Source organism: Gymnoscopelus microlampas (genome assembly GCF_963454915.1).
Source record: "Gymnoscopelus microlampas genome assembly, chromosome: 12".
NCBI classification, from domain to species: domain Eukaryota; kingdom Metazoa; phylum Chordata; class Actinopteri; order Myctophiformes; family Myctophidae; genus Gymnoscopelus; species Gymnoscopelus microlampas.
The window spans coordinates 18,200,077-18,222,161 of NC_139949.1; the positions used below are offsets into that span (position 1 = coordinate 18,200,077).

At 40.4% G+C, this 22,085-nt stretch overlaps 1 protein-coding gene across 1 annotated transcript in view; it reads right to left on the reverse strand.

Moving 5' to 3' along the window:
* The window catches only part of pitpnab (phosphatidylinositol transfer protein, alpha b), a 30,370-nt gene extending 9,256 nt beyond the window's left edge, over positions 1–21,114 (reverse strand). The window contains exons 1-3 of the mRNA XM_084074613.1: positions 20,890–21,114; positions 9,819–9,849; positions 1,718–1,863 (exon numbers count right to left, since the gene is read on the reverse strand). Of these exons, the coding sequence (XP_083930739.1) occupies positions 1,718–1,863; positions 9,819–9,849; positions 20,890–20,906 (194 nt within the window). The 5' untranslated portion in view covers positions 20,907–21,114. The remainder of the gene's footprint in view (positions 1–1,717; positions 1,864–9,818; positions 9,850–20,889) is intronic.
* Positions 21,115–22,085: the final 971 nt, after the last annotated feature.

A 22,085-nucleotide genomic window follows, 5' to 3' on the forward strand; every position in this document is an offset into this window, starting at 1 on the left:
GCTCACAACTTCGATACGATTTCGATACGATACGATACGCACTTTTTTTATTATGAAAATATATGGAGGAGAAAAAAAGAAAATGCAAACAAATAATTCTGTTTTTGCATTATTCAGACATGCAAACTTGTAGCTTTTCAGCTACAATAGCCGTTTTGAATCCAAATAGTATGACACCTGACCCGAAAAAAAAACATGTTGTCACTCTTTTCACTTCGGGGCCGTTTGCATGCCTGATTATTATGATTGTAAAAAAAAAAAAAAAAAAAAAAAAAACAACTTTTTTTTTCAAAAACGATATTTTTTTTTCCCAAAACGATACATATCGTCGCGAAAACGTATCGCGATATATCGCGGGACGATATATCGGCACACCCCTAACACACACACACACACACACACACCAGAGGTCGCACTAGGATTTTAAACACCTGGCCACAATGTCCAGAATTTTTTTTTGATATCTGATTAGAATAATGATCACATCCATTTTTATGCATGAACGACAAGTAAGCAGGTGCATAAATGTAGCCATTTCAACAGTTAAGGCATTATATTAGGGATCGAAAACTATTTACATAAAGGAGTAATATCAAAATTGAATATAGCCTACAGCTTCATCTTACACAAGAAGATGAATTAGCTGCATTACAATCTGTGCATTTTTGTGTGCCTGGCTGCGAGCATAATGATTTCACAACAGAATAGCCAACACATTTTCTTCAGAGTAACAAACAATCAAAGGCTACTGCACTAATATAGGCACTTCAGAACAATCCTTCATAACGTTGTTTGGCACAGCTGACCAGCAATAAATCAATATGCTGTATATACTATAGGCTATACTCAAAGGTTTTGGCATACTGTAATAGGCTATTCAGTGTGGGTGCTGTCCACTCATCTGTGGTTAGAGACAGCTTCAGGAAAGGTGATTAAGCTTTTGCGGAGATCTTGTGCAGTCTTCTCATTAGTCATCAGTGGTAACATTTAACGGGATAGGGCAGCGTATTCCATATGTGTCAGATCTTTGTGATGAATGCCATGGTTTCACCTGCATGCAACGTGACTTCAAAGTGACGTTGTATCTTTGTGTCTTTAAGTGTCTTTAAGTATCTGCGTTGGCAGATGTTTCATCTTCAAATGTGTGTGCAACAGTGCATTGTCTTTGATTTGTGGAAGGACAACTTGATACCTTTGACTATTCATGTGCCAAAAACTCTCCATATTTCTTGTGTATCGTCATCTCATTTGAAAGTGTCTGTGACGTGTGAGGGAGGGAGGGAGGGAGAGAAAGAGAAAGAGAGAGAGAAGAGAGAGAGAGAGAGAGAGAGAGAGAGAGAGAGAGAGAGAGAGAGAGAGAGAGAGCACACTTGCGGAGCAGAGTATTTGAAATGTGTCTGATTTGCAGTGATAGTTAATTGCATTGGGTCGTTCAGGATATCCGGAGGGATTTAGATTTTCCGGCTCTTGTCATAAAAAAACTGTCAATTACGGGCCTAACTAAATCTCACACACACACACACACACAAACATGATTGGCGGAGATAATCATAAATCCAGAAAGGGGATTCATTGCATGCGAGGAGGCTTCAATATTTACTTAGTCTATTTTATCATTCAACAATAATTGCATGCATATATGCAAAAGCATATTTCACGCGTATCCATTTTTCACACTTAGATCACCAGTGAGGCTTTGACTGTGCGCTTGCTGTACCTCTGCAGATGGTAGATTTTGTGTGTGTACTGTCCCTTCTCCCCATCCTTCTCGTACGGCTCATTCTTCAGTACCTCCACTCCTTCTCCGCCTCCCGTCTCATTCTTACTGGCCTCGGCCACAGAGTACAACTGGCCGACCTGGTACTGAGAGTCAGAGAGGAAAAACAGACGGCACAAGAGAGAAGAGGCTCAAATATGACAGTGAACTGGAGACATAAGAATGTGTCTGTTTGACGCAATCTATGCAGTTATCACTTCTGTTTAAATACCTTTCTTTCCTTAAAGGTAGGGTAAGTGATTTACTCTGGTTAAAATAAGTGTTAAATAGCTCTATATTCTGATACTACACTGCTTTAGAGTGTTTGTTCAGTAAAAGGAGTCTCCCATGTCTCTCCAGTTCTTTATTAAACAGAAAATGCATTTTCAGTGCTCTCTCCTTTTTGGCTTTAATTTTGTCACCTACCTGAAAATGTACTATATAGTTTACTAAAGAGCTGGAGAGACCCCTGTGACCGCTCTGTAGCAATGATTACCATCAGAATATAGTACTTTAACCTTTAAAACATTTTTTAAAAATTAAATAAAATCATTACCCTACCTTTAATTTAGACATGATAGACAGAACGGAAGACAGTGGACTGGAGGTACTTTATACAGTGGACTGAAGTCATTATATTCAGTGGACTGAAGACAGACACTGTATACAGTGGACTGAAGACACTTTATACAGTGGACTGAAGACACCGTATACAGTGGACTGAAGAAGACACTGTATACAGTGGACTGAAGACACCGTATACAGTGGACTGAAGAAGACACTGTATACAGTGGACTGAAGACATTATATTCAGTTGACTGAAGACACCATACAGTAACAGTACATATACAGTGGACTGAAGACACCGTATGAAGTGGACTGAAGAACCGTATACAGTGGACTGAAAACATTACAGTATATTCAGTGGACTGAAGACACCATACAGTATACAGCGGACTGAAGACATGGACTTAAGACACTAGATAAAGATAGATTTATGAACTAAATGTGAATGAAACGTCAATTCTTCAGGTAAATTAGCCCGAATAACATTCGCCTCAATCTTTCTGAATGCGATGTGTCATGTCTTGTTGAGGAAGTTAGCGATTACAACTAGCCATTGTTGGAGTTGGTTTGCGTGCACATACCACATACACGCAAGTGTGTGCGCACACACACACACACACACACACACACACACACACACACACACACACACACACACACACACACACACACACACAGGAATGATGATGCCGTGTTTTCATTTTTCCCTTTTGTGAATTTCATCAGCTTATCACGTTTTAACTCCAAGCGATTACGAGCTCTTCGAGCAAAGGATTATAGGTCTGTTACTTGTTCAGATCCTTTCACTTTACCTTCAGTCTTCTCATCTTGAGCTGTACGTAATCCCCCCCCAACACACACACTCACACACACACACACACACACACACACACACACACACACACACACACACACACACACACACACACACACACACACACACACACACACACACACACACACACACACACACAAACACACACAAACACACACACTCATCCAAAATCCCTCATCTCAAATAAAGTCCTCGCAACCTACTGTAGCCTCACACATTCGATGAGGACCCTCCTTGTTTTAATTCCCTTCACCGCCAACCCCCCCCCTCCCTATTTTTCTCCTTCACTGTGTGAACGTACTATCACAGCACAATGGACGCTTTCATTCATTAATCATCTCTAATCCTTCGTGGAATACCACAGAGTTCTGCTATATTTACACGGGCAGAGAATGTACACACACACACACACACACACACACACACACACACACACACACACACACACACACACACACACACACACACACACACACACACACACACACACACACACACACACACACACACACACACACACACACCTACCTATCTGTACACACATTTAATCATTTATTTATGTCCACATAAGAGATACAATGCATGGACACAAATATTACACCCACGGGTTAGTAAAGGAAAGGTGTAGGCTATATTGGCAATATTGTAAGCTCAAGGGCACTTATACATACTTCCATAAGTAGCTTTTCACAGTTTTGTAACTTGTGCATCGCCCCAAGTCATTATTTTGCTGTATGTCCAAAACTGTAGCTTTTTTATTATTATTATTATTATTATATTACACACGATGCGATGCATTGTGAGCTTGTAGGTCGGCTATTTTTATTACTTTTGTGTGACACTCTTGTAGGATGACGTCGTAGGCCAGGGCATTCATTAATGAAAAAATATATAAAAGTTGAAATATGGACAAGGTTTCTGCCCGACAGCAACGAATTATGGTGGGTGGTGGTGGGGAAATCCTAGACAATGAATTGAAACAATACTAGGACAATTGATAGAAACAATCAAGTTGTGTGAAGTGGCTGTTCTGCTTAACAATACAGAAGGTATTGACACTTTCACCTCATCATGTTTCACAGCCTTTCACCACCTTGGAGAGAAAGGGTGACTGTGTTTAAATCATATTACGTTTTGTTTAACCAACACAATGGATTCAGTTATATGTGTGAATAAACCACAGCTCTTGGATCTCTACTGGGTAGCAATTGTGGCATTGAAAATGAGCTAATTTATTCCACAATGCCCAGGTATAAACATCAAAACGGTATCTTTTAGATCAGTCATTTGCATTTTTCCAAACATCAAAACAACATATTCAATTCAGCTTGTTCCCTTTAGTATTTCAGCATGAAATCGTTGCCAAATCAAACACACACACACACACACACACACACACACACACACACACACACACACACACACACACACACACACACACACACACACACACACACACACACACACACACACGTAGGAGTGGGAGGAGAGGTTATTACTAAGAGTAGAGAGGGAAGTGAATATGTATTATAATATACTATAACACAGAAAAGGGAACTAAAGAGTGACTAGCGAACCATATAACAAAGTGTACAGTGTTACAAAAGAAGAAAAAGGTTTTAAAATATAACAACCATGTTCCCCCATTAAAGACGTGTTCAAATAATAGATCAACATGAAACCCTATAGGGAAATACAATAAATAAACTGGATGACAATATCTGTTTTTCTTTGAAAACTTTGCTTTAAAAAAGTTCTACACATACTTTATTATACAATTATTATTATTATCATCATCATTATTAATTATTGTTGTTATAATAATAATAATTATTATTATTATTAATATACATAACACATTATAAAATAGTGTAGTTAATGGGCCTTGAGCAAGGCTGCAAGGCCCTCTTTCAAAAATAGTGAAAATAGGCTCAGCTGATCTGCAATATCACAACACCTCACATCGTGATATTGAGCTTGAAGATTTTGAAAATGTTTCAAACATTTTTGCCTATAATGATGTGCAGGGATGCCAGGTTGAAAGTGGTAAAACCTGCAGTACTGCTTAGTGTCAAACAGCAGATGTTTGTGATTGTAATGGGCGGTACCCTGGTATGCATAAACATGAGCCAGTTCGGCGCTCGGGTGGTGCAGCGGTAAAGTGCCTGCCCACCACCACGGAGGTTGTGGGTTCGAATCCACCGCGGTGCATCCATCTTTGCCAAGCGTCTATACTAACGCAATTGGAACGTTTCTGGGGGAGGGATGCCGGGCGGCGAGGGTGATATTTGTCACTGCACGTACTACTACGGGCTGGGGCGGCACCTGTCAGCAGAGAGTGTTGGACGAGGATCACAAGGCATCTCCCTGTACAGATACACAAACACCCAAACCTTTATGCACTGTGCTGCCTGGGAATAGGCTACACAAGCTAACAGTGTACAACCCCCCCCCCCCCCCCATAACCCACGTACTCATTTCTGCAATATGATATAAAAGAACAATATTATTTCAATAATTATCAATATAGCTTGTCATTTTGTTACAGCTATGTTTCCTTCCCATGCTTAACTGTGCCGCTCATGCCTGGGAGAATAACGGAACAGGATGAGGAAAGGCAGTCTTAAGTAAAGAACAGCATTCCGTACATATACACACACACTATACTATATCTTAACTAATACAATCGCGGAGTGCAATACAATCCGGGTCATTCTGGTAAGTTATTTTTTTCTGCTATGTTCTAGTACACCACGTCTCCAATTTCATACACATTTCATGTCCAAAAATCGATCATGCCTGTCGGCTGTCGCCCTTGAACAGTGTACTTTTAATTGTTCAGTATACAATTTGTATTCCTTCTTTGGCCCATATTTTGCCTCAGTAAGCCACACGTCGCCCCACTAGGCCTGCCGCCTGATCATTTGGCAGAAGTGCATCCCAGTTACACCACATTTGGTTACCTATCGAATTCAGTTTAGGTCCCGTCGCGTTCTGCCAAAACAATGAAGACAGCTCTCAGAATCGGACAACTTAACACATGTGGTGTAACACCATACCATTTCAGGGGCTGTGCATTATAGAATATTATAGAATATTATATTCTATTTTATAATTATTTTATTTTCTATTCTATTCTATTCTAGGCTTTATAATTAGGTGCACATCTATGTGCAGCTCGGTGTGTCGATGTGATGCGTTTGTATGGTAAATACAACGGTTGAAAACTAGGCTTGAATCAGTCTGCTCAAAATAGTTGACCAGCAGTATTCCTAAAGTTACAATAGCCTACTCACTCGCAAATATTACAGCCTACACTGAATGTCACATGATAGAACAGCAGCATAAAAACAAATAGATTATCTGTCTATCTATCTGTAAATATATATACGGTATATATATAATATATCCCATATATCATATAAATATAATGAATCATCATATATTTTATTAATAATCATAATAAAATTATAATAATCTAAAAACCAACATGAAAAATAAATTGTGATACGATCGTGGATTGTGATTCTGCCTAAATAAAAACGTGATATGATATTTTTGCCATATTGCCCACCCCTACGAATAGTTATATCAGCATGCCCATACAGTATATGGCCAATTGGACATACACTGATGACATCAGGGATCTCCATATACAGTATGGGCATTAAAGGGACATGGACTGACAGACACACAGATCTCCATATATGGGCATTTCAGTCAGATCGGCGGTGCCACGTAGCTGTGCGGCCCAAACTTCTAGTACCTTAGAAGGGTTTTTCTTGTGGTGTTTAAACTGTGTGCTGCAGGCAGACTAACTGGACAGCATCTTACTTGATTACAGATTGAAGACACCTTGTGACACCTAGCTTCAATTTAAACTCTTCTCTCACTGCAACTCACACTCTCCTCTCTCGCACGCACGCACGCACGCACGCACGCAAACACACACACACACACACACACACACACACACACACACACACACACACACACACACACACACACACACACACACACACACACACACACACACACACACACACTTTTGACCCTGGCAGAGCAGGTCACCCCCCAGCATAACCCTCACACAGACTGTTTCCATGTCCTCTCCAAACTGGATGGCTAGAAAAGTGCAGCTAAATAGGCTCAAGCGTCATACAATAAATAAATAAATAAGAAAATGTTTTAACCTTCCCTGTCTATCAAAACATTGAAAACAAACAGTGAAAACACCAAAATACAGCGAGAGGGCAGTGTGTTTCTGCAAGTAAAAACTACCACACTACTCCAGTGGCTGATAACTGTTGGTATAGAGGGAAATGATGGGTAAAAACTGTATATATTGTTTTGTTTAGTGGATTAAGAGCAAGGATGTACTGTACAAAGCAGCACTGACCGGACAGCCCTGCTTAACTCCCCTCTCTATCTCAAAAGGATCTGTTAGAACTCCATTGAAAGTAGATCTAACATACAACAATTTAACCATATAAAACTATTTGGTAAGCCATATCTTTTCAGAGATATGGCTGGGAAAGTTTCCCAGCAATAGGGCACTGCATTCATGATGTGTGGCATTTTGTACAACTTTGGAAGCCAATCATAGCCAATCGGAATGGAATATGAGAAATGTGACAGATACTGTCTGTACATATTGATCACGTGGCTACAGAGATAATGTATACCGATTTGCGTGAGGCTTGGACAACATCTGCAGGAGAAGTAACAAAAAATGTGTTTAGCAAAAATCTGTCTCATGGTGACGCTATAACTGGCCGATTAGGAAAACAATTGACTGGAGATTCCTCCTTGGCCTATTGGGAGTGTGTGTGCAAAGTTTCCTGCCTGCTTGTAGCATGTCGTACAGAACGAGCCCTTCCAGCAAACTTTGAAAGCCAATCGGAATAGAATGCAAAAAAATCTGATACATCTTGATCACATGACTACAGAGATAATGTGTACCATTGTGGTTGAGGTTTATACAGAATCGGTAGGAGTAGTAGCAAAACATTTTTTTTTCTAAGAAAATGTAACGTGGCGGAAAACTTGTCGGGTGGAAATGGGCGTGGCTTATTTTGAAAAAATATAGGGTGGTATTTCTTCCTTGCCCAAGTGGGAATGTGAGTGCAAAGGTTCACGGCAATCGGATGCTGTGTTCATGATTTGAGGCATTTCTAGCCACTCCTGCAAACTTTGGATGCCAATCTTAGCCAATCAGTATGGAACATGAAAAATCAGACAGATCTGTCTTGATCACATCACTATATAATGTGTACCGATTGGCATGATGTTTGGACAAAACGATGTTGGGACAAAACGGCATGATGTTTGGACAAAACAAAAGGAATAATATCAACAAATGTGTAGCCGATGTGAAAAATTGGGGGAAAATTTGGCCTCTAGGGAGTGTTTCATTTAGGAGTTAATTGTATTGCGTTGGTGTCATTTACAGTTGCGCTATTTTTCTGTCCTCTTCTCCTCTGCTCTCTGTTTCACAAGAGGGTGGGACAACTAGACTTGTTAGTCGTTATTACGTGTGATAAAAGTTTAATAAGAGCCAAAAGGGTAAACTTGCTCGTGTTCATCAGCTTCAACAAAACGCTGAACACGGACGAGGACTGTGACAGAGAGACTGGTTGTAAGTGCAGTGCGTGCTGTGTAGAGCTTAATTAATGGCTTTGACCTAGTTCGGTGACAACTTGTGAGCTCACAAATCTTAAAACGTATGAAGATCTGGGGAAGTGTTGCGTGGAGCCAGATATGTAGGTGTAGTTTGTTTAATTTCCTCTATTAAGGATAAAAGCCTCTAATGTTGGAATAAAATATTGCTTGGTAAGATCTGGGGAAGTGTTGCGTGGAGCCAGATACTGTAAGTAGGTGTAGTTTGTTTAATGTTCTCTATTAAGGGTACAGGCCTCTAATGTTGGACTAAAATATTGCTTGGATTTTCAGTTGAACAACAATTTCATTTCTACCTACAGGTCATCAGTCGTTTGGTTCATTATATTTGTGCAACATGAACTGCTAAACATTACAGCAATGAAATACAATAAAAGATTTAAGTAGCAAGTGAGGATTATCTGTTGCCCTGTGTGTCCATTTTTTCCACAGCATTGTCATAGCAATGTTATTAAAAAGCTGGACATTTTTTAATTAAATGTAATATAATACTTGCATTAGTTGGATGTTATAACATTAAATGAAAGTGATAGAGTGCCCCAGATGTAAAAAATCGCATACACTGTAGTATACACGTATAAACAAAGAAACATTGGTCCAGTACAAAAAAAGTCTAAAATATGAGAAGACTTGTAAAATATGACTCTGTAACGGTTTGATTAACTGAAATGAACTGGGTTAGCAGCACCAACAACTGGCCCATTCTCATCGAGCCTATGAGTGACAAATAAACCCTTTTGAATCTGAAATTCACTGACGCTGACGCATAATCTTAACTTTACACATACTGTACACTGCTGCATTCACAACTTTACTGCCAAAGCCTGATTGATTCACAGTATACAGGATGTGTCACATGCCAAAAACCAAGCACAGACTGCACGCCCCTTGGGTGTAGCTAGCAGGGCTTTTCGACTATAGAACAAATGCTATTCCCTCAAACACACACAGACACACATACAGACACAATATGTGGCTTACCTCCTCCACAGAGATGGGCAGGATCACTCGACTGAAAAAGAAAAAAGCAAGGGTAGAAGGTTACTTAAAAATAAGCTTTTCCAATCAATACCCACTGTTCCATTAGTCCTGACTCCTACACAGCCCCCCCCCCCCAACACTCCATGCAATTCTCACACACTTGGGTTTGACACTAAGTAGAAAGATGTCTGAAGGAAGTTGTCTGATGTCTGAAGGTTTGACACTAAGCAGCAAGATGTTTTGATTGACTGATTGAATACTTTAAGAGTCAGAAATGTAAACGCTAAACAGCACGTGGTACAGTGAGACATTTAGGCTAAACAGACTTGTTTCCATTGTATTCATCAACATAGCATAACAAATGTACACAATAATACATGTAATCAGTGGTGAGCTGTGGATTTTTGAACTATGGGTACTCTATTTTATGACGTCACGTGCGCGCGCGCAAGCATGTGCACATAGCCACTCAGCTCAGAGCTAGTTGAAATACTGTATTCAACATGTGATTATTAATGTATTTATATTTCTTATTATTTTGTTGCATTGTTAATTTGTTGTTTTTATTTTTGTTTCAATTAATTAATTATTTTATTTTCCTTTTAGTTTTATATAAATGCCCTTTACATAGATTCACCCACACATAAGTGCTTAAAATAATCAGTCAACTTGTCTTTACTTGAATTACTTTTTTTTAAGACTTACATTGCTTTCAAAACAGTGTTTTTTAAAACAAGTTAAAAAAAATAAAAAAAAATACCCTTTTGCTACTCACCAAAACAAAGACGGTTTTATGGAGTTGAAAGCCTACTTTACTAAATGGGAACACTGTGAGCCCCCACCTCACGTCTAAAATACACTTTTTGGACAGAAAGAAAATATTTCACCGGAATTAAAACCTGTTTTTGGTTACTCCACAGTGCCCTCTACAGATCTGGTCAATGGAATTTTCCTATTGACCAGATTCTTCCTTCCGGTGAAATATTTTCTTTTCTGGCCAAAAAGTGTATTTTATACGTGAGGTGGGGGCTCAGAGTGTTCCCACTTAATAGAATAGGCTTTCAACTCCATTAAACCGTCTTTGTTTTGGTGAGTACCAAAAGCGTTTTTTTAAATTTTACTACAGACGAGAGGCTGCGCTACCGCGGTACGAGGGGAAAGAATCTAAAGTACCATAGCGTTAAGGAGAACTCCTTCTAACGCTATGGACCAGAGCTAGATAAGGATACATTTGTGAGTGTCTGGTAGGCTACCAGCTCTTGTTATGCAAAGCAGCCAGGTTGAGGCCATTGTTTAAGGTGTTAAAAACGGCTCGCCCCTGAAGGTGCGTTGTTGTGTTAATGATTGACTTCTCGCGGGCGGCTGACGTGTGTGCTCGCGAGTCCAGCCCCCACAGTCTCAGAACTAAGGGTACGCCGTACCCCCCCGTACCCCCTACAGCTGCATGTAATCAACAATACAAACAAAGGAGAAAAAGGAAAAACAGCAGCAGTGAATGACTCTCTTTTCGATCTACACCTCCTCCCCCTGTGGTCTCCTGATAATGTTTTTTTTGAATAGCGAAAGTATAAAAGGTTAAAGTGGTAAAAATTATTGTGAAGCTATATTAACACATTTTGCTGGGGACCCCCTGGAAGGAAGCCAAATACTAATACGTTTCACTCTTATGTACCTGTACACACGATGTAACAAAAAAGCACAACCTTGAACTTTGAAGATGTCGCTAAATGGGTCTATACAAGGCTCCTCATCTTTTCCCTATACACCAAATATCTTCGGCGAAAATAGATGATCTACAATCACGTCACAATGCATTGTGACGCGCTGTGAGTTTGTACATCTGCTATTTTCACAGAATTTTCACCCCCTGAATAGGGCCGCTAGGGTTTATGCAATCTGGGAACCCATCGTCAAATAAAAAGGAAAAACAGCGCCCCCAGCGTTTTTCACTTTTGCATTTGACTCTGGGGGGAGTGATTAAATAGACCGACGCTGACTGGAAACCGGGGTTTTGGTCTGCCCTCAGCCCTCCACTTCCGGTGGTGCGCCTATGTTTTCATTCCCACTAACAATATTTCTCCACGGAACACTAACACCATTTCTCCCAATGAACATGGATCGTTTTGATTCTAAGCCCACTTGTTTCTATGATGAAAGAACAAGTTAAAATGTTAGTAACTTTCTGTGGTTTTGTTGGCTCCGAGGACACCATTGTTAAATGAGTTTGGGTTTGTTTTCAGTGGGAAGCGAGCGCACAGATGTAAATCCCGGCCACTACATTTGATTGGGTAAAGCGCGGCCTGCTTCCTGATCTGAAGGCACGCCTACTTGTAAACCACCGCTCACACGTTGTGAACGGGGCTCCCGACAGATACAGTAGCGCAGCTCTGAATCTGTTCTTGAGAGATTAGGGTTTATGTGGTTAAGAGCTAGACTGAAAGCCAGAGCATCATACAGTATCTGTGGTTATGTGGTGTGTGTCCTGTTAGGTTTAGACATCATCCAAGACATTTCATGTCTGAAATCATTCACTAAATAACCATAAGGTCATATGTTTGTATACGTTTGTATCTTATCATGTAATGTTGTAATGTATATTGTGTATGTTATAACTGCGTATAACAATGATAATAATAATAATAATTATAATAAAACTTATCTGAGCAGCATTTTTTTTTTTACAGTTTCTGAAGCGCAATTAATAATCACAAGATAAACAGATGAGATGGCAATACACAATATTCTAGATACAGTAAATAGTAACACAATTACTATTCATATGTGACTAAAAACCACCACATGGTCTTCAGAGACATTCCCCCTGAAACTGGTTCAGTGAGTCATCAATTGGGTACCAGAGCTTATAGTCTTTGCCAGTCTCAAGGGAAGATGACACATCATTTCTATGCCCTGGTGAGATGTGCACACTAATAGGAAAATGACAAAAACTACTTTGAGCCCAGTATGAGAACAGATAAGGCTGTCGCAATGCAATTCTGTACAAACAAAACTGAGGCCCATTGGAAAATGTAATTCCTAGTGCTTTTCTTTCTGCACTTGGCTACTACTACCACACTCTCTGCCCCGCCGTGAGGCTGGCCAGCTCACTGGATGTCTCCCCTCTGGTGTCTTTTTTCAGTACCCCGGCAGTACGAAGTAACTCTTCTTGCTGTGAGTTGCGTCCCATAGGAGTACTTGATGGGCCTGGCATCAAGTACCCCGGTGGGAAGCTGGCGATGACCTCTGGCACCCTGCATTCTGCTATCTTCAAGGATGATGTTGTTCACTTATACCCACCAGGCAATGCCAAGTGCCACCCGCAACATGTGGGTGTAGCAGCCGTTACGGGACTTCTCAAGGTTGGGGGTGATGGGTGCATGACTCACAGCCACAGAGTAGGACAGATTCCACGGTGGGATCATTTTTCTCGCCATGCTGGAGCTCTTCTTCAGGTCATTGATACAGCGAACCACACAGCACAGCTATTGTATGGCACAGTTATGTGCCATACCACAGCACAGATCACACTACTATGCCTATCACAGCTCAGCTCACGCTGCTAATGTGCATAAAGCCAACCACACAGCTCACAATTGTCACAATTATTAAATAATCGTCTAATCGCAATTAATTGAGTTGAAAAAATAGTGGAAATAGCTGATCTATAATTAATCATCATGTAAAATTTCATAATCGTGACAGCCCTATGCTACGCCAATCACAGCTCAGCACACGATGGGACTATTAACCGTTTTTACCATTAACCTTGATTTAAAGCGCCACAAATAATGAATCATAGAGACTTTATCGTGATTTTAAAAGAAGAGAGGAAAAAAAAGAGAAATAAAAAACTTTACTCAAAAGAAATGTATATACTGAACTGAACATACTATTTTGGTCACCAACTGGTAAAAAAGTCAAAGAAATTTTGTGTCGAAAGAAATATAATACAACCTCTAATTTACAAATGCTCATGAGTTACATCCATAGTGTTGCGGAATACATTTACCTATAATAATCGTGATAATTGTGAAACCATGATTATTTCTCTCACTATAATTGTACCATCAAAATCCATGATCATCCCATCCCTACTACATGCATACAGTTGAACCACACAGCACAGCTCACGCTGCTACACCAATCATAGCTCAGCTCACACTGCCATGTGCACACAGTGAACCACAGCACAGCTCATGCTGAGAACCAAAGGTTGTAACAAAATGTGCGCTCATGTTTTAGTCAATTCTATATTTGGGTAAGCATTTGGTTGAATTCATAGCACTGTTTGGACACTTTTAGCATCCTAGGAGTTCATTTGGAAGCATAGATACTGCAGGCTGGTAACTGTATTGACATTTCAGTAGTTTGGCTGTGCATGTAGTCATTATGGGTTAACGTGCACTAATTGTTTGGGGAAATTGATTTAGTCAAAAAGTCGGAGTTGGATTATTGGTTGTGAGCCATTTAGGGGTGTGTATTGTGCAGAGTCTGTTGCTAAGGGCTTTTGTCTTCTATGCTGAATTGACCAGTGTGGGTGGGAATTGCCACCTTTGCGCAATTACATTTCAGAGTTATTTCCCTGTTAGGCATAGCAGCGTGTCCCTTTTGGGTCATCTCGGTTTAAAAACTGTAGAGCTGACGTGAAAGTGATTAGTGGCAGTTGTCTCTGGGACACTGCCATGGTCTCGAGAGTTGCTGATTGCCAGTCGCTCCCTCGCCCCATCAGGTTTTAGGTGCACATGAAACCGTCGCCACATGGTTCAGTTAGTGGGGGAGTTCCAAGAATGTTTGTGCTGTTTTCCCCTTATCTGTCCTTGTGTTAGTTTTGCAAAGTCAATGGCACATTTGGCAAATGTTGAGAGAGGAATCATTATATTGCAATGTACCAATTGGTACAGATGTGGAACATCTATGCACTGCTAGGTGCCTAGATACTGTTGTGGAATTCTGGATCAATCAGTAATCGATGAGGCACATAGGACATGATATCATGGGGAGAAGTACAATAACACTCAATGTCAGTGGTACGGTAGTTCTGCCAAGAGCCCAGGCCAGAGATCATAGCTATACTATAGCTGCTTCAAGGACAAACCCATAACAAGATTGGTTGCACCAACAATAGCCATTAGGCCCAGTGGAGATATCTAGGATCTTACAAGCTGCCAAATATCACAATGTATTGTAGAAGTATTATAAGTGATGGTAAAATATAAAGGTTAAATACAGCAGCCATATAGTTTCTTCCTCAGTACTCAGCACCTACAGAGGTGCTCTGTACTTAGCACCTTGTTAATAAAAAGGCATTTGAATAGTCCCAGCTGCTCCAGCGCACTCTTCCTCACGTTTGCTGCTCCTGTAATGCTGCCTGTGCCTATAAGTAGCTGATGCATGGCGGAACTGCCTTTCTTCTTGTTAGCCGTTAACTTCGTTTGCAGATATGATCTACACAGGTGTTGCGATGCAACACATTATTAGCTTGTAGATCCGTTCTTTTAGGAAAGCACTGAACATCGCGAGGAGCCACTGTCAGCGTTACTAGTCGGCTAGCTTCTACGTTGGAGCAGAAGAGTGACTGAACCACAGCTATTAGTGGTTAGGGGTTTAATGGATTATGAATGAACAGAATATGAATAGCCATGAACTCATGGAAACTGTCCCTGTAACATTCAAAATCACATCAGTACTTTTTGTGCATTCTGGGCAAAGAAATGAAAATATGCCTATAAATATCAGTAAAAAAACAAACTAGAGTTTACTTACTTAGGCTATTGAATGTTTTTAATTTCTGATTTATTTTGATTGGACAGTGAACAGACAGGGAAGGCAGGAGAGGGGGTTGACATGCAGTAAGCTTCCTGGGATTGGATTTTAACCAGAGTGACCTGCGAGAAGTACGATAGCCTTAAAGACGTAGTGAAATGAAAAATATGTTTTTACACTTTTAGAGCATATCCGTTGTCCCCATATGGACATACCTAACAATAGATGCCAAAAAAAAACTTTTTTTAATCAAAAGTGCCTAGAAGGCCAATCTTAATGACTTCCTGTGAACGGAAACATGCTGCGTGATGACATAGATTGACCTGTATGAAAAAAGATTAATCTTGATTTCGTTCACCTGTGTGATTCCCATAGCTGCGCGTTCCACACCTGCTTTTAATTACAGAACTACTCTGTTTGGAATCTCATTCAAGATGACATCCAGATGGTGTATTACTCATTGTAAACTTCAGCACACTAAAATATGTATCTGAAAACATTTTAGGTTAGAAGTAAGCAACTTGGTAACAAACATTCTGCACATTGGCTGTGTCTCTATCCCTTGGCCAGTGAGCACCTGCAGGCTACAAACACTAGCACTGTGCACCACATGAGTGAGATTCCACTATAGAGACACACGTCTCTATAGTGTCTCTATAATAACAAGAAGTAATTGATATACAAAATATCAATTATGACTGTGGAAACAGTGTGAAAACACTGTGGTTTCTCGTTGGGGGGAGACAGACAGACGAGCGAACCAATCATCACAAAGGTTACACCCCCACATTTTGCAGAAAAGGTTTTTTTTTCCCCTCACAAAGCCACACCTGCATGTATGCAGGGCATATTATATACACCAGTGGTTCTCAGAGTGGGATCCAGGGACCCCCAGGGGGTCCCCCGCAAAATGTGTTAATATAGCATCAAAATCAGTTTAACCACTTTAACCCTAGAGCTACTCTTTATTTTTTTTATCTTGAAAAATGAAATATAAATATTTTTTAAACATTTCAACAACACAAATCTTGTATGGGGGTCCCTAGCACATAATACATAAAGTTAGTGAGTGTAAAAAAAAGTGTGGAAGAGTGGAAAGAGGAAAGAGTGTGTGTGTGGGGGGTGAGGGTAGTGAGCAGAGGTGGTTTGATTACTGTATTGTAATGTAAAGCCTAGTATGAGTAAGCAAACTCCATGTCTCCAAAAATGTATTTTCATAGTTTATTGGAGCAATTTCTGTTTCATATCATACAAGTTAAAAGCATACTTATTTACACACGCACCGCACACCATTTTCCAGGTAAAGGATTTACTTTATTATGAATTAATTAATTAATTAATTAATTAATTAATAATAAAGTTAAGTGTAGGCTCTACCTCTTTTCCTATCAAACTAGTCTCAGAAACAGTTTTGCACCTTGCAATATCCCTCTTTACTGTGCGCATGTTACATACCGTGCACGTGTGATTGTTTGTTTAATGTTTTCCACTGAACATTATGCCAAAATTCATATAATCCTCAACTAGTCAAAGGGGGTGGGGATACCAGATACCGCAAGCAAGTGCAACAGTGAAAGATACTGTTGAGCATATCCACAGGCGGATGTTTCTATTACTTAGGTTACTGCTATTGTCACATTTTCTTTAGTATAATGACGTGCTGCAAGGTTACAGACTAGTACTTGTCAGCCTCATAAACAAGCTGTAATTTTACAGCTATAATTAATATACAGTAGGTAGGCTATGTCTCCTAAAATAGGTGCAAGTCCCATGTGTAGATCAATGTTGAAACTTAAAAACAGGATAAATGTGGTCTAATGAAGGTCTGAGTAAAACAAAGGCTAGGGTCACCTTGATATTCCCTCTATCTCTCTCTATCTCTGTCTGTGTGTCTATCTCTCTGTCTCTCTGTCTTTCTCTTTCTCTCTCTCTCTCTCTCTCTCTGTCTCTGTGTGTGTGTGTGTGTGTGTGTGTGTGTGTGTGTGTGTGTGTGTGTGTGTGTGTGTGTGTGTGTGTGTGTGTGTGTGTGTGTGTGTGTGTGTGTGTGTGTGTGTGTGTGTGTGTGTGTGTGTGTGTGTGTGTGTGTGTGTGTGTGTGTGTGTGTGTGTGTGTGTGTATGTGTGTGTGTGTGCGCGCTCGTGCCAAAGATCTCCTTGGTCTAAAGGTCTTAACAGGAAGATCAAATGTCTTAGTGTTCCTTCAGAAAACAAACACCCCTCTCTCCTCTCCTCTCCTTTCTCATCTGTTCTGCGTTCTCATCTTTTCCTCTTTACAGCGTTGCTCTGAAATAGTTAACACTTGCGATGATTCCGCTGTGTGCTAAATTGTAAAAATTTGAATCATTCTGATCAATAATTAATTTGTGAAAGTTAGACACATCATCGAGGGACTGTTTTGATGTTTGGGTGGAAACTGTAGTCCCCCCTGTCTCCGCTATTCATGGTGTCTAAACTGCACTATAGCAACTTATAACAGTGGTTCCCAAACTTTTTCATGTCAAGAAAAGGATTTGCACTTTATTTATTTTTTCATAAAATAGCAGATCTACAAGCTCATAGCGTGACGTGCTAAGTGACCCCCCCCCTTATAACATCCAACCCATATCCAGTGTTGGAAAGTAACTAAGTATTGAAGTACTTTACTTTGAGATACATGTATTTTACTTGAGTATTTCCGTATTTTGATACTTTAAACATCTACTCCACTGCACCTCAGAGACAGATACTGTACTTTTGACTCTACTCCAATTATTTGACAGCTTTGGTTACTAGTTATAGCACTTTGCAGATTTTTATTCTTATTATAAAACATATATTAACCAATAAAACCCTATCGTATTTTACTTGTAACCGAGTGTTTCTACCGAGTGTTTCTACATTGTGGTATTGATACTTTTACTTCCTCCACCACTGCCCATGCCTCTTCATGCAAAGGTCCTGGCAGGGAAAACGTGACTGACTAGCAATGATCCAGGTCAGTGGCTCAGGTCAATACCATGGTGTCAAAAATGGTTCGGTGTAACTGCATGAGAGTCCATGTTTTCCATCTGTAGTGGTGGGCAGTAACTAAGTACATTTACTTGAGTATTGTGCTTAAGTCAATTTTTCGGAGTATCTGTAATGTATTTAAAGTTTGGATACCTATGACTTTTACTCCACTACATTTCTAGGAAAGGAAAAAGTAGGCTACATTATGAATTAACCACTTAAGCCCTACAGTATATCAAAAACTGTGAAAATAGCAGATCTATAAGCTCACAATGTGTCACGATGCAACGTGTTGTGAGCTTGTAGATCTGCTATTTTCACTATTTTCTAAATTTAGTTGATTTATTTGGGAACATATCAAAATTTCAATACAGCAATGCATTAATATTAAAAAGAAAAAGAAAACGTAGTAATTTGTACTTTTGTATTATATATATATATATATATATATATATATATATATATATATATATATATATATATATATATATATATATATATATATATATAAGACTTTGTCTTTCTAAAATAAATTTGTATACTTTTTAACTATAGCCTATTTTTAAAAGCAAGAAGGCTACTCCAGTACTTTAACTAAAGTACAAATTTGACAGAGCATTGAGAGCAATAACTTTAACTTGTAGTGGAGTAATATTTGACCAGGAGTATCAGTATCTCTAGGCCAGTGGTTCTCAAAGTGGATTCCAAGGGGGAATCTATAGCTTTACGAGGGTCTAACTTGACCCTTACAAGTCTGTAACTCTGACAGTATACACATGGAACCAAATGGACCCTAACGGGTCCATTTGGTTCCATTTACTGTCAGAGAAGGGGAGACCTTTAAATGTCAAAGTTTGAGAACCATTGCTCTAGGCCTATGACTCTGCTGGGGTTGAGAGTATATAGGCTACTTTATCCTCCTCTGTACCAGAAACATCTTTGTGGCCAAACATGACAAGATCAATATTGTAGTTTCACCGCCTATAAATACACTATGTACACACACAGCACAGGTGTGCACCTGCTCATTAACATATAGGTGTGTAGCGCCAGGCCTGCGTGCGCATGCATGCGTATGTTTGCCTTTAGTGCGCGCACAAAGCCAAGGCAACACACGCACGCGTACACGCACTTAAGCGCGCGCGCGCGTGACCGCGTTGACAGGCAGGCAGCGTGGAAGCGCGGGTTCAGTTCAGCAGGCGTTATAATCGTGACCGATTGAATGAATTCCCGGCCAGCCTGCTGTGAGGCCCTGCTCTCTCTAATCACTTCTGATCTGATCTTTAGTCCCCTGGCCTGCATGGACCGTTCTATTTTTAATGTGACACATCCAAAACATGACTGGAGAAATTAAACACAAAGCATAAATCATTGCCTCTAGGCTTACTAAAGCTATTTCTAAAATAGAAACGTGCTTTTTAAATATCTATTCATACCAGTAGAACACCTTGCATTGGCCAGCACCTTTTTTTTTTTTTTAAATATGCAAGTCCGACCACTCAGCTCAGCAACAGTCAAATTGCACCGGTCTCGTGGCCATTCATGGAGGTAGGTATATAGGCTATGTTATATCCTTCTCTCGCTTGTTTAGGCTATGCATCCTTCCATGATCCACCCTGGTCCTTATGTTCCCTGTACATTCATTCATTCCTTCAGACCGGAGGAGAATACATGCAGGAATGCTACATCAGTCGTTTCACCTTCACTGCGCATCAATAACAGGACGGATGGATGGATGGATGGATGGATGCAGGGGCGAACAGCTCACTGATCGATAAATGATCACTCCATATCGCCACCATTCCCTTCAAATATTGCTCATCTATAACACAGACATTGAGAGGTGGTGGTGTTCTCGCTCGACGGAAAGAAAAGGCCCGTGTGTCCCATGGTTTGAGTTACAATGTGAAGGGCACAGCCACAGCCAAGCCTATAATAGCCGGCTGCTGAGCCATACATAGGCTATAATAAGCTACGAAAACGCATCGTTATCAGACAACATTAGCCTGTATCGATATAGCCTACAATCTGCAAGTCATGTGCAAATGACAGAAAAATAATAATAACGGGAAAGAAGTCATTTCTTAGAGGCAGAGCTGTCGACACGATGTAACCCTGCTGGCTGATGCTCTCGTGTAATTCCACTCTGAGTGGGGCGAGTGGCCACAATGTCACTGATGCTGCTGCCGCTGGATTGCTGTGAAACAACGCACACACACGTATAGAAACGCACACACGCATAGAAACACACACACACACACACACAGAAACAGATAGGAAACACACAGCTAGAAACCGCACATCAACACACACACACTTACAATTCCTTGATCAGCATGTTGAGGCTGCAACAAATTCCACAGAGGAGAGAAGAGCTCGATAGGGATCCAGAACAGCGTCTCTCTATCAGGATCTCTTTCTCTCTGGTCGTTCCGTTCCACCGATCCCTCCTCTATGTCATTCTACCTCCCCGTTTTTATCTGTTATGCTTCTAATATCACTTCCCTTCCCCGGCTGTCTGTATAGCCTCTGCTGTAGCCCGCACTACTGACTAAACTACACCCTCTGCTGTAGCCCGTACCGACTAAACTACACCCTCTGCTGTGGCATCATCACCGGTGGTGTCGTGACGTCGGAGCAGCGAGCGGTCATCCACTAATATGCAGAATACAGAATGGTACAGCCTAGGATCCCATTACCCCGGAGGGGGCGGGCCAGGGCGCGCTGTGATTGGCTGGTAGGTTGTCAGGCAACCGCTGGTTTTTAGCCACGCGCCCGATGTATATTACGCACACACCTGTGTTCTACCTGGTATTTACTAGGGGTGTAACGATTTAACAGCGATACGATATGCATCACGATACATGGTTGACGATAAGATACATGATGGACGATATTGGTTCATTCATGGCGATACATTATGATACGGTTCAATGATTTAAAATCGATGCAGTAACTATTTGGCCAACATGTTTTTTAAGGGAAAAATGTATTATTATGGGGCGCCCGCTGGCCTACATACGCTGGTAATCCAGCTTCACAGCGTTCAATTCCCGATTCCGACGACCCAATTGCTGTGTGTCACTCACCTCCCATTTCCTGTCAAAAATACAAGCAACGCAGAAGTACTTAGTATCGATACAATCGATTATTTGCATTGCAAAATGAAACGATGCAATACAAAGTAAAGCGATGCGATATTTTGCTGTTTACTTATCGATATAGTTGGATCGTTGAAATAAAAATCAATTCCAGGGGGGGAATCTAGCTTTATAGGGGGGTCTACAAGTCAAGCTCACAAAACTTCACTCATGTTAGTTGATCTAGATTTTTGAATATCCAGGAAATAAAATAGGGCTTCTTGTTTAAACTGTTTTCTCGTTTTGCTGGGGACCCAATTTTCAATTCAATTCAAAGGAGCTTTATTGGCATGAGAAAACATACGTTTACATTGCCAAAGGAAAGTGTCAAAACATAATAAAAACAATTTAGGAAAAAAATGGGGAAAGAATTTAGA